Below are 13500 nucleotides of genomic sequence, written 5' to 3'. Positions count from 1 at the left end.
GTAAAAACGCGTCTTGTTCAGTAGCCAGGCATCAACCAGGGCAGAAAGCTGCAAACTGCTGGAATGACTCCTTCCTTCCGTTCCTGTTGGTTACAANAGAGACGGCTGAGATCATTTTCATTTTCATTATGTTAATTTCAGTTTGTCCTCAAATAGGTAACTCTCAAGGTCTCTTAGTGTGTCTCCATTTACACGTGGGTGGAGAAAAGGCAGAAAGGTGACCAGGATGCGGTCCACGTGCCCAGCCTCCATCATCCTGGCTCTGGATGCTGGGTGGACCAGCTCCCACACTGGGCTGNNTACCATTTACAGACCTACCCCAACCCCATTCCAACAGGGATTTTTACAAAGCTATACACTAAGTAGGCTGTTCGTGGACATTTTCTGAAAGGATGAAAAAAAAGAGTAAACAAAGTAATTAAAAATAACCTTCTGGTGTCTCGTAGAGGGGGTGTTTGGGGTTACCTGCCATGTGTTTCCCCACTTACACATTTATAGACTTTATTTCAGTGATGTCATTGAAATTTGTCAGAGGTGTGGTAATTAGTTGGAAGTTCTTCATGTTTCATGAGGTCCTGAAACTGACCAGGACTGTAACCCATGTGCCATCAAATCCTCCTGCCTCAGGAAGAACCAGACAGTACTGCAGACTTGAGACGCATCACCATGGGTATCTCCTAGAGACAGGTGTGAACAGATGTGGCACTGACTGAGCCTTTCACACCCTTAGTGCTGGGTAAAACCGACTAGGTCCAGGTCAGAGCAACAGGCTGGGAGAGAGCCAGCAGCAGCACACAGATGACACCCTGAATACAATCATCCCTCTCAAACGTGACAGGGACAAGATGCTCAACCTGTTTCCCTTACAGTACCCACGTCAGATGGAAGGATGTGTGCTGTGCACTGGGTAGTGGAGCCATCTTTCTCCAGGGAGGGTGTTCACCCAATTCTACCATTGCCCTGAGAGCTCTCAGATCTGTCTTTGCCTTTATGGCTGATCTTTCCTGCACACAGCCTTGGGGGTTATAAAAGAAAGGTGGCCTGCCTGTAGCTCATACCCATGTTACACCTCGTCCCTACTCGTAAGCGCTTTCGTTGGCTCCTGTTGGGATCCTGGGTGTTGTTTGCTCACAGATGCCAGACCAGACAGTCCCCAGGATTTTTCTTTTTAAAAGCCCGTAAGACTTCATGTTCTGCACTGCTACCCCCTCCCCCAAGCAATTAAATTCCAATGACTGTCAGGAATGGAGCCAGTTACTCTAAGTACTTCCAGCTTCTCGGCATTAAGAATAAATAATTAGATGTTTGTTGGTTCATTTCAAAATCCAATCCATGCTGTGTAAGAGGGAAGTTGTCCCCATGAGACTCCCTTAAGTACCAGCCTTGTCTGACCAGGCCACTCCTCGAAGGGAAGCGCCGCCACGAATCTGCATGTAGATTCTTTCAGAAGCATCATAGGTATGGTGACTGAGCTGCCTGGGCTCTCCTTTCTCTTCACACACCGCAGACTGGTGCCTACAAGCCTGGAACTCAGAGGTCATGCTCTGTGTTGTCTATGAAGTGTCCAAGGTGACCGTGACTATGGAGATGGTTGCCACTCGTGAGGTGATTCCGCATCATTCATGTCCTTCCGCGCATTTTAAACTACAGTTGAATTCCTGCAAAACACACGCATACGCACATGCACANACACACACTGGTCTGAGATGGTACCTCATGCTGTACAGCTGAATACCACAAGAATGGACTCTTCAGCTCTGTGTCTTCCTGGGTTAAAAGCCATGATAATTGACCAGGAATGCCCACTTAGACCAGATGTCTGCTGCCCCTTGTCTCTGATGCCGCTTTCTGTGGGCTGGAGGTCTGCGTGTACCCTGCTTTATTTAGCAGACTGTAGCTCCTTTCCTGAGAGGAGAGAAATCCTTACCAAGTGAAGTTTAAGAACATCCACTTACTAAGCCAGCAAGTTTGCAAATGTGAATCCTAGTAGCCTTTTTAAAAAAGAATAACTTTAAAAGGAAATAAAATTTTAATGGTTATATTGAGATATTNTTTAAAATGTGTTAATACACTGTCTGCAGTNGAAAGGGGCACTTCCACAAGAATACAAATCACACTTGTATTGACGATGAACCACAGAGAGATTTATTCCAAACCAGCCACATTTGGTATATTCAGGGTTTTACCATTTATTAAAGATGAGAGGAGATTTGCATACTAATGAAAAATCTGATTGTTTATTTTTGAAGAAAGAATTAAATCTCTGCTGATTATTTGATCTTGCAGGATGCAAAGCATCCTTATTGTTATTTTTTCAGAGATGGTCAATTTTAAAAGGTTTTATTTTTCTTTACAGTTACATGTTTGTGTGTTGGGTGTGGAGGCCAGAGGTGTCAGACCCTGGAGCTGGAGATGCAGGTGGACTTGAGCTGTAATTCCACAGCACGGCACTTATCCTGGGAGCTAAACTGAGACGTGCTGGATATGCAGTACACACATTTAACTGTCGAGCCGTCTTTGCAGCGCCAAGACGGTATTTTATTTTATAACTGTCAATGCTGAGAGCGCTATTTCAAATAAGTTATGTAGTACGGAACGGCAGGTCATCTCATTAAGTTATTGGAAATTTTGTCCTAATCCTAAGACAAGATTCATTGAACATTTTTTTATAACACTCAAGTGACTAATGACAGCAATTTTAAAAATAAAATATTCACATGAAATGCCCTAATTTTGACACATGCTGAGAAATGGCCATAGGAAGACATTGAAAGTCTTTGTTTCCTGTAATTAAACACTGTTTGTGTGNGAGCAGAGAGTTAGTACATGCAGCAAAGCCACTGCACTTTCTAACAGTAGCAGCAAATCTGAGCCAAGGTATTTCAGGCGGCATCCATTGGTGCTGTCCCGTGAGGTGCCGATGCCGTGTGTTCAGAAGTATCAGGGTACATGGGCGAGTGTTGCAGGAAACAGCCCGATGTATTACAGGATTAGTTTCAAAGAGATTTTTGTCTTTTGCACATCCTTCTACTGCTGCCTAACTTTTTTGTGACCCCATATGGGGTTTAGGAAGCTGGGATTTACANCTCTACAGTCTACNAGGGAGTCGACATGCCTCCCTATTACAGTGAAGGAGACTTAATGTTTGTGAGTTTGCAATGGACTTGTTCCTGGTCACACATCTGATACAGGCAGAGCCGGGTTCCCCTCCCATCCAGCTCAAAGCCTTGTTCTTTTGTGGTGAGACACCCCCCATCCAAATGAACAGGGATCCTCGCTACGGAACACAAAGCAAGAAGGTGGCAAACACCACACGAAAGTCCCTTCCATCTTGACCATATTTTGTTTTAAGTTAAATATTTGTTAGTTAGGCTTTGGTGTTTTGACAGGGCCAAATGATGTGGCTCAGACAAGCCTTGAACTCGTGGCAATCCTCCTGCCTCAGACTCTCAGGTGCTATGATTGCAGGCATGGGCTACCATGCTCAGTGGAGCTTAAATGTGCCCACGAGCTGCNTCTCTTAGAGGGGTTTGGCTCACCTCGGATGGCAGGAACCTCATGCACATGGTTGGAGGCCAGGCAGCTCCAGATGGACATTCTGGAAGGAGTTGGGGTGAGCTCTGCACTGCAGAAGGCACAGCCCCAGGAGCCAGAATGCACAGGCAGGCTTCCGTCCTGTGCCAGCCCTGGCAGCCAAGGTACATGTTGTCACACAAATCTGTTCTCTTTTGGTGACTGCAGTGTGGTGTAGAANGTGAGTGATGGCTTTGGAGCCACGTGTGGTTTAATATAACAAAAATTCAGATAAAAATAAGTTATCTATCTCACTCTTGATCCTAGAGTCACTACAGAAAATTAATTTTCAAGTCATCTTTAATTAATAGAGCTTGAAGTAGTAAGTTATCAAGAGTGTAAATGAAATAATTCCCTTGGATAGTGTGCCTGGAAACCTCAACGATTACTAGGGGTTGAATTGTGTGTGTGTGTGTGTGTATACACACGCGCACATACATTCATGATGTTGGTATCCCATTACCAGCCCACCTCAGAATGTATTGGGAAATAGGGAAATAACTTCACAGAGGTTACTGTTGGGACAGGGAGAGGTCACTGGGACAGGCCCCAGAGGTGCATGACCGATGTCCCAAAGGCAGAAAAGATAGACATAAACGGGGATCTCAGAGCAAAGTCATCAAGCAGAGAGAAGGCTGGGTGAAGAGATGCAGTAATTGGATGTCCCNTGGTGGGTGTCCATGCCACAGAACACTGGAAACCAGCAGAGACGCAAGNACACCCTCCAAGGGCCCACAGAGCGAGCAGAGCCCATCTAAACCTCAGCCACAGGCTTGCTCTTCCACCTCCAGAACTGTAGTTCATAGCCCCCAGCTTTGGTATTTTATGACTGCAACCCGGTAGCACTGAGACAGAATGGTTTTTCAGTCTGCCTGGGGATGAACCAGTCGACTTTAAATGAAGCTTTCTTACCTCTCCAACACATTACAGANCCCTTCTTACAATGTTACAGTCAATGTAACATTTAACAAACAACATATAAGGGCCAGGGTGTTGCTCAGCACAGGGCAAAGTCAAGCCCCTGCATTCCATTTATAGCACTGCAAAGAAACAAAGGAACAATAGCAACAACAGAAAGACAAAAGCAAACGGACTAAATGCAGACAATGAAATAAATGAGCAAATACCAAGAGACTAAATGAAGAGCAGTTACCATAGGACTAGACTAAACGGCCNGGAGCCCCTAGCCAGCTTGGTGCACAATGCTTTCAGGGGTGGTGCATGCCATGCCCTGTGTNCTGCCGCTGGGACGGCCCTCTGAGGTGATCCTCACAGGTCTCCCCAAGTCTTTCCAAGCACTTCAGCTTGCAGAAGTGGATGGAAAGTGGGATTCTTTTGCTCGGTCTTAATGCAAAACTCATTTAGGCAGAAGCAGTTGTAGTACTTGTGAGAAGCGAGCTGTGCAGGCACCAGTGTTTGAAAATGGGCCTTAGACCATTTCTATGAATGCTAGCAGAAATCTGACCACTTGGTAAAAATGACAGACATGCTGGGTTGTGCCCAGTTGTGCCTTTAATCCCTGCTGCCTTCTAGGGTTGAAGGGGATGGTTTGACATTTTAAAACCACAGGGAGTCACAGAAGCTGGCCTCTCTCGAATACCCTGATCTGGTAGGATTTGAGGAAGTTATACCAGCGAGCTTATGATGCTCCCACACTGGACAGAGCTTTTGCATTTTTCTTTCTGGCTCCTGCTTCTGCTCCCAGCATCCTGGGAAGTGGGTCAGCCTGGGCAGGCCTGGCCAGNTGCCTGGCTGTGCCAGGGAAGCATGCCCTGCCCCCATTTCCTTCCCCGCAGCCAGAAGCTGTTTGATCTCCAGTGGAGGGGAGCAGGAAATGAGAAAGGCAGCAGGGACTGGCTAGAAGGGCCTGAGAAGCAGTCCTCACTAGCCTGTGGGGCCCTAGCCTCTGGTCCCTGGGTGGGAGGGAGTTACAGAGCATCTCTTGTCTAGCTCCTGCCTGAATGAGCCACCAGCCTGCATCAGCTGGTCCCTGGAGGATGCCTGCATCAGTCTCCCTTTATTTGCCCCAGCCTTACCACAGTACCACAGCTCAGGGACTGAAGGAGGCTGTGGTGTCCTTTGCCTCTGCACAGGTTCCTTGGGTAGTCAGTGAACCCTGCCCCATCCCCAACCTGACAAACACTTCTCCCTGCTCCTTTTAGATTTCTCTGCCTCCTCATCACCCTGCCTCCACTGCTACACCCNACCCCACCCCAAATCAGGGCTCCTTCTGGAAAAGTGAAAGGGTTTCAGAATGCAAATATAGTCTTTATGCCTCATGGGGTTGATGTGGGCAAGCTTCCCTTCCCCAGCTCTGATAGTTGAATGGATGCAGACGCCATCTCCGGGGGAGATTATTGTCATCAGTGATGAGCCCACCTTCTTGCTGGGACTGTAGGTCCTACGCACTAAAGAGGCAGATATTTCTTTGTGAGAGGTTGAGAAAACATTTTCCCCCTGCTTCCCTTCCTGAATGCATGCCAAATATCTATATTCTCTTTAGTCCGGCTCTAAATGTCTCCAGGATCCCTGACCTTCCCTTCCCGGGTGTCCCCAGTGCTCATCCTGTGTCCCAGAGAGGCTTGTTCAAGATGCATAGGCTGGAGCCAAGCCAGGATGGACAGCCCCTCCACCCAGCAGGCACCCACAGGCATCACTTGCTCTGCCCTCAGTTTCTTGATGGATTATGGGATTCTAGGATGTTGTCCTTCTTAGANTCTTATAGGGCTATGGCTGGTCTCCACTGTTCAGGCTCAGATGTCCCATTTGAACCAGGACCCCAGAATTCCTAGATTTTTACACAGGGGGAATCAGGATTAAAGGCCAAGTTCCCAGGCGGCGATCCAGAGCCTCATGACCATGACCACAGCAAGTTAAATGCACGAGGTGCTGCTGACTGTGTGGGTGGATGCACTGGGCTTTGCTGGTTTGCTTTGTGGTTTGTCCAAGCACCAAAATATCAGCAGAAGCAGCATGCCTGGTTAAGTGCTGGCCTTGTCTCACCATCTAAGAGCTGGTAAGATAGGGGCTACTTCTATCCCATCGATGGCCAGCTCAAGCTCCTGTCAGCCTTGACAGACAGTGGCCATGTGGTTGAGCCAGCCTGGGTCTACCATGGCAGGATAGTACATTCTAAACTCCCCCAGCTATAGCTCTCCCCTGCCCAACTCTGTCAGCCACACAACATTACATTAGAACCATAATGAACCCTTCACGAGCACAGATATTCACAGGGAAGNAGAGTTCTACAGACACCCGAGAAACACACAAATGGCCCATAGTGATGGAAGCTCTCAGATGCCAAGGCTTCCCAACCCCGCTGGTCAAGAAGGGGTTAATTCTTTCCCAGAGTCAGTGGGAGCACTGGCCTCAAGCCCAGGGTGGCCAACAGCTGCCTGGGCTTTCTTTTTCCACTCCAGTAAACATTGCCCAACCAGTCCCCAGTGGAAAGCCGCNATTATTAGAGGAGAAAGTATGTGAGAATGCATGGGTGCAAACCTGTGTATAACTGTCTATGTGCAGACCTATGTGTGTATGTAAATGTGTGTACACACATGGGTGCAGACCTCTGTGCCTGTAAATGTGTGCATATGTGGTGTGTGTGTATGTGCATGTGTGTGTGCGCGCATGCACACTTAGTATCTGGAAGGATGAGAACTGCTCTGATAGAGCTGATATTGCTTTAGTGAAACTTTCTCTGTCCCCACATAAATACTCGGCTTTGGGAAGCAGGCTCTGAGTTCCAGGAGGACCAAAGGTTGTAGAGGTGGAGAGCTCCAAGATGAAGATATGAAGGACAGAAGCTACACAGGCCTTCTCTCTCTCGGTCCCTAGGGCATATATCCAAGCTGGGGTTGACAAGCCTTACCCAGATGGGGGCATGTCCAGCCTATGCAGATATGGCCACTGTCAGTTTTCCTTCTGCACTATGACTTTAGTGGGCCACCTGCTTGAGGGGGAGCTAATAAATCCTGATGTCACCAGCACTAATGGCTGTCTTCCACGGGTAATATCATGGCTTGAGGCGATGCTGAGCACAAACCACTTTGAGTGACAGTCCTCTGCTGAAGGGTGGAAGAAAACCCACATCCACACTTCCAATTACAACAAAATGCATTCCAGGCTCNGGTGTCAATGGCTACAAAGAAACTGGCTCATCTCCTAGGAATGATGGCAGGACACTCAAGCCTGCCTCAACAAGGCCANCCTTAGTGGTAGAGTGTGTCAAGCTGAGNCTGAGGACTACACACATTTCCAATACAACTACTGTGTGCCCAACACCACTGCTGAGGCCCTCTCTGGACAGAAGCCAGCAAATAGGTTATTCTGTTCCCTGGTGGCTTCTGGCTTTCCCTGGGGTGGCTTTGGCTGTCAGATTGGTGCCAGCATAGACCCAGACCAGCTTATTCATGCTTGTGAGGAGCTGATTGCCTTTGCAGTACTCTGGGGGAGGAGATGCCTCTCGGGGAGGGTGCCCTTGGGGCTTCCTTGTGCTGATCTGTGAACACTCAGCCCTGTTACCTCAGTCCATCAGTCACCAGGACCTTGCTGAGCACTGGCTGGTTTGGGGGCCTGCTTGTGTACTGAGCTCCAGCACCGACCTGACTACCTGTTGGAGCATCACACTCTGATTCCTGGGTTCTGCTTCATGTTGCTCTGATGAACCCTCCATTTATTTACCTTTCTACACCTCAGATTCGAGGAGGAAATGCGACAGGGGCTGAATGCAGGGGACAGGCAGCTGTTAGTCTGTGGGTTTGCCTCTCCTCAAATTTTGTCAAAACTTTGCCATTTTTACGCACCTTTTGTATCTGGAGGGGTCCCAGTAGGCAGGACACCAGGTGTGGTGTCTCACGATGGGGCTGCAGCTTTCTGGAGAGCAAATAGTTCTCTTTCACACTCCCTCTCCTTTCCGGGAAGATGGAGNGAAACTAGCTTTGAGGTATTAAGTGTTATTCTGAGTTTGAACGGGGANGNTTGGATGCTGNTCTCNGAGGAGACTCCATGTACGTGACCCACACCTGACACACGTCTCTCAGACTGGGGGCTTTTGTTAAGCTGAGGCTGCAGGCCCCAGAGGAAGGAGACAACACGATGGGGTTCATGTCCAGTCCCAGGTCTATGAGAACTTAACTTCATGACTGACACATAGAGGGTCTGGGAGCCAGCTGCTCAATAAGTGTGTTGGCTCTAGTGGGTTGCTTNGTTCAGTGGGTGCTGACACACCTGTGTCTCTCAAATCCAGGACTCACCAGACTCAGGCCACGCTAGCAGGGTTTCCCATCCTTTGAGCTCCCACCTCGGCTCTTGCTGGATGCTCATCACCCAGCCCGCTTCTCACAGGCCACTACTGTGGCGGAGCTTGTTCTGTGCACAGCTTGTATCTGCANTGTGGAAANGCCTGTGGCACCTGCCTTCCAGGACCAGGAACTTGGCATCTCTTCTGTCTGTCCTCGAGGAGGCCACCTTGGTCTTGAAAAATATCAGTAAGACATGCAAATTATATGACCTTGTGAGGTGATACATCNTGAGAATTGGCAAGGGCGGGAGGCCTTGGAGAGTTCGAGCCCACATGTGAGGAGTCCATGTGAGTCGTCTTTTANACTTAGCAGAGTCTCTGCAGCTGGCCACTTCAATGCGGGGACTCAGAGAAGAGGGCTGCTTCCTTCCTTTCGTATTTTACAGGGGAAAAAAAAGGCAACTTGTAATACTGTATTCTAAAATAGAAAGTCTTTTATTTTATCAAATAAGATAGCAGCTAACAGTTTGAAAAAGCTTGGGGATATGTGCAATTTAGAAAAATATTTGGCTAAGTTAAAAGTTAGCATTTTAGTCCTTTGTAAAGTGCTGAGAAGTTGTCCTTGGTGAATAATATCTGCATTAAGTTTAAAAAAAACATTTTTTTTAATCCATCCAGTAAGTGAAACACTGATGTATAATACAGCTGGAGCAAACAGAGTCTATGGGTTACTCATGCCCCTTGACATTCAAGTGTCCCACGTGACCCTGTGTGTTCTTTGGGAAGGGGGGAAGGTGGTACGGGGATGGCAGGCAGGCGCGGGGGAGGGCAGCGGCTGACTGATCAGCACCATGGACCACTCAGAAGGAGTGTCCAACTGTGTGGATGGCTCTCTGACAGCAGGTGCACAGAAGACCAGAGACACATCTAGCACCATCCCTGCATGCCTGGGCCGGCACATGCCCCACGCAGACNTTAATGTNACTTAGTATGAGAAGGCAAGTATGATTTGGCGTGGAAGCTGGAGTTCAATGTTGACAGGTACTGAACATTTTGGCTTCAAGTAAAGATTATGTGTGAAATGTTACAGAGAGTACATTGGCTAAAATGTTAACTGTTGATTTTTAATAGAAAAAATGCAATATAAAAACACTATTTGTTAAAGGGCACAGTACACATAATGGTCTACTTCGGAAAGCCTCGGTCACTCCTTCCAAAAAAGTACAAGCTGACTGGACTGGGGTGTGTTACCTGGCTTTCTAAATTGTTACAATCTGTATTCTGGGATTTAAAAAATATAGAGAATATAAATAACAGTAGTGAGTATGAGTCAAGTAGAATGATTTTTAAGGGTTGTTAATGACCTCCTATGCTACTAGGTGCTATGTTGTTTCCCTGTCAGCTCTCTGAGATGAGTCTGGAGCCCACACAGCCAGCTCACTTTAGGTCTCAGGTGAATGATGGGGCAGACTGTAGCATTATCCTGAACTGTGGTCCAGTGACCCCAAAGCCAGGGCGCTCCCCTGCTTCCCTGGCACAGCTGGGCTCCGTTGTGCGATGGGAGGAAGGCAGGAGAGCAGAGTGAGCACAGAATATTTCTTTTCCAAACTCTGCTTCCAGTTGGTCCCGGTGATGTGGGATGCAGCCTCTGTCAGCTGGGCCTGCATCCAGCTGAGAGTTGTCCTTGATTGCCACCTTATGCCAGGCAGCAGCCTCCTGACCTACATGCCCAGCAGAGGGATCTGCCACACCATCACTGAAGAAACCAGGTCCTCCTGAGAAGGCTGCCTGGCCTTCCTGTGTACCCGCCGGTGGCCCTGGCCCCCACACACCACCAGCGCTGAACTGGCTCTCGCTCGCCTAGAGCCCTGTGGTCTGCTCCTTGGGGATGCACTGGGGTCCCTCAGCAGGTCACACAGGCTGCTGTCCACAGATCTGTGCTCTAGGGAACTGGAGCCATGGGACAGGTTCAGTGACCCTGAGGACGAAGACAGATCATTCTTCTGAGCTGGCAATCCTAGGGAGTCTCCCAACCAAACGGCTGTGTAGGTGTCCGGCTGGCCCGGGCAGGAAGGACCCTCCTCACTGCAGAGCAAGTCCTTGGGGTCTTCATCTTGAAGCTCAGAACCGGAACGTGGGCTGTCCCTGGCTCTNTCCTTGTTTTGAAATGTCGTGGCTGAGACNATGAACTTAACGGGCCCATTATGTGCATGGTAGGAGACCATGCCTCGCCCTGGGGGACAATTCAACAAAGATCTTTAATAACAGGCATGCAGCATAGTGTATCAAAGTGCCGGATCTAACCCCATAGCTCCTACCTAGACAGAAGCTTGGCAGGCGGCACTAACACGGGGTGATTAAAGCAGAAACGCCCTAGATCACGTCACTGTGGTGGATGTAGTCACCCAAAGCCTTAAACTGATGGCTCCATGGGTAAGAAAGCTTAGTGTTCTCCAAGAAGACAATGGGGGGAGGGAGCGGGGGTGGGGTGGGGTCCTGACACCCACACCAGGCAGCTCACACCTGCCTGAAACTACAAACCCAGGGAATCTTAGGCTCTCATCCATGTGCACTGCACTCATATGTCATACATAAACACACACACACAGACATACACAGAGAGAGAGAGAGGGAGAGAGAGAGAGAGAGAGAGAGACAGACAGACAGACAGACAGAGAGAATACAAACATACATAAAAGTGATTTTCCAAAATTTAGATCACATTTTCTTATACTCACACCCCTGAAATAACATCATAAGAAGTTTTTAGCTTTGGGCATCAAACGCTTCCTCACTTGCTCTGTGCAAATGCATCTTATTTCCCTAAGTCTTAAGAAGCCAAATACTGAAGTGGTCCAGTGTTAGGAACTCAGTGTCTACACTATCAGAAGCTCCTGGCAATTTCTATTGCAAAAGTTTCCAGAGAGTGAAAAATCAGGGCTTCAGTCTCCCTGTGGTGGGACCCAGCTGTCGGAGACACCTGGTGGGCTCCTCCTGGCCACTGGCAGGAGAGCNGCCTCCCTATGCCACTGATCTCTGCCATGTTTTGGGAGTGCAGAGTAATGTGAGGTTCAACTTGGAGAATACAACTGAAGAAAGGATCAGTGGCGACAGAGGGAGAAGTGAATTGAGAAGGCTGACTGGAGTCTCAGACATACAAAGGATGCCCCAGTTTCTCTGCTGCTTAGCATACACTCCACGATTGAAACTTTACCTCCTAACAAAACGGAAACTTTTACAAGGAGTGAGCGTGTGTTGGGGCAGGTAGCTGGGTGCCAGGTGTGAATGCCTGTCATGTGAGGCCCCGGATTTACCCCTCAGCATTGAAGATGAAAGATGGGGTGGGGGAGGAAGGGATGGGGGCAGGGCTGCAACAGCTCTCAACCATGGTCTCTTCAATTAAGGCAACCACTTTCTAAACATTTCCCCACCTCTCATTTGATCATGCAGGCTGTCTCTTCCATGCTACTGAAGTCTTCCCATCATGCTTTGTTCCTGGCTGGGGGGCTTGCCTGAATAGCATCCTGGAGTAGAAACCCCAAGACCCGTGAAGTTGGGCTGCTTTCCAAACCTGCCGCCCGGTGTGAACTGGGATTGCCAGAAGCAAAACTCAGGGGAGGGGTGTGTACCCAGCCTCCTTCTCTACACCCAGGAAGAAGGGCTCCATTTGCACTGAGCAAACCCTGTGCTCTGAAGGGAGCTGATGGGCAGGAGAGTGTTCAGGATCAGTTCTCTGGGGACTACCAACAATAACAAGNAAAGCGGAAGTATAAAGAGAACANGCAAATGAGCAAGTCATGTCTCTACTAAGTATCCTACAGCTCTCNAAAGACGACAGGACAGCCAGCGGCCTCTCCTCCTAGCTGCTCTGAGGAGAGGCAGGCACACCGCTGTGTCCACTTACCTGTCACTTTGGGGATACCCTGAAGCCGAGGGACTGGCAGGGCCACCACGACACCCAGGCTGGTACCGACCATGAGCAAGCCGTGGCAGACGAGCAGGCTGGTCACAGACAGACGCTGGTGCCCTGGGTCAGAGAGAGAGAAAGTGTCTGATGCTCGCTCAGGCGGCAGTGCTGGGTGGGAAGCAGGGGGTGGGCATGAGGCTGGGGAATGTTCCCAACATCAAGGCCAGTCTCTCTAGTCTCCTNAGCCTTGTGGCAGGGTAAGCTGTTAGGATGCTCACACCTGTACCGAGCCTTCCTCAACCAGAAGAGAAAGACAAGGTCCTGGGGTGGGGGTGGGGGTTGTCAGTGCACCTCAACTGGATAGCAGCCATNACACAGGCAGGTCTCCAGTCTGTTTTCAGACCAGCCTTGCTAGAGTGAACCAATCCAGAGCTATTGAAATCATCTGCTTCCACACAGTCGCAAGGGCCTCGTCCCCTCCCACTTCTCTCTCTCTCTCTCTCTCTCTCTCACACACACACACACACACACACACACACACACGTCTCTTACAGCACACACACACAGACAGAGAGACAGGCAGAGAGACAGAGAGGCAGCACAGGGCAATCAAGAGGCACTGTCTGCGGGGCTTCCAGACTTTCACTTCAAGTGTGCCCCGAAATCACATTGCTAGTAGTCTCTGGGAGGCTTGGGCTGTTCTGGCAGCCTGCTCTGTAGCCAGACCAGCAGGGGGCCTTGGGAGGAGTGGGTGTCACTGCCTGGTGAATGTGTGTGTGTG

At 49.1% G+C, this 13500-nt stretch overlaps 1 protein-coding gene across 1 annotated transcript in view; it reads right to left on the bottom strand.

Annotated features, from left to right (window-relative positions):
- Window positions 1–9291: 9291 nt before the first annotated feature.
- Arhgef10 (Rho guanine nucleotide exchange factor 10) overlaps window positions 9292–13500 on the bottom strand; it is a 72077-nt gene continuing 67868 nt past the window's right edge. The window contains exons 20-21 of the mRNA XM_029480672.1: window positions 12717–12839; window positions 9292–11045 (exon numbers count right to left, since the gene is read on the bottom strand). Coding sequence (XP_029336532.1) covers window positions 10534–11045; window positions 12717–12839 — 635 coding nt within the window. The 3' untranslated portion in view covers window positions 9292–10533. The remainder of the gene's footprint in view (window positions 11046–12716; window positions 12840–13500) is intronic.

This window comes from Mus caroli, chromosome 8 (genome assembly GCF_900094665.2).
Source record: "Mus caroli chromosome 8, CAROLI_EIJ_v1.1, whole genome shotgun sequence".
Classification (NCBI taxonomy): Eukaryota; Metazoa; Chordata; class Mammalia; order Rodentia; family Muridae; genus Mus; species Mus caroli.
This window is presented reverse-complemented; position numbering and strand designations above follow the sequence as displayed.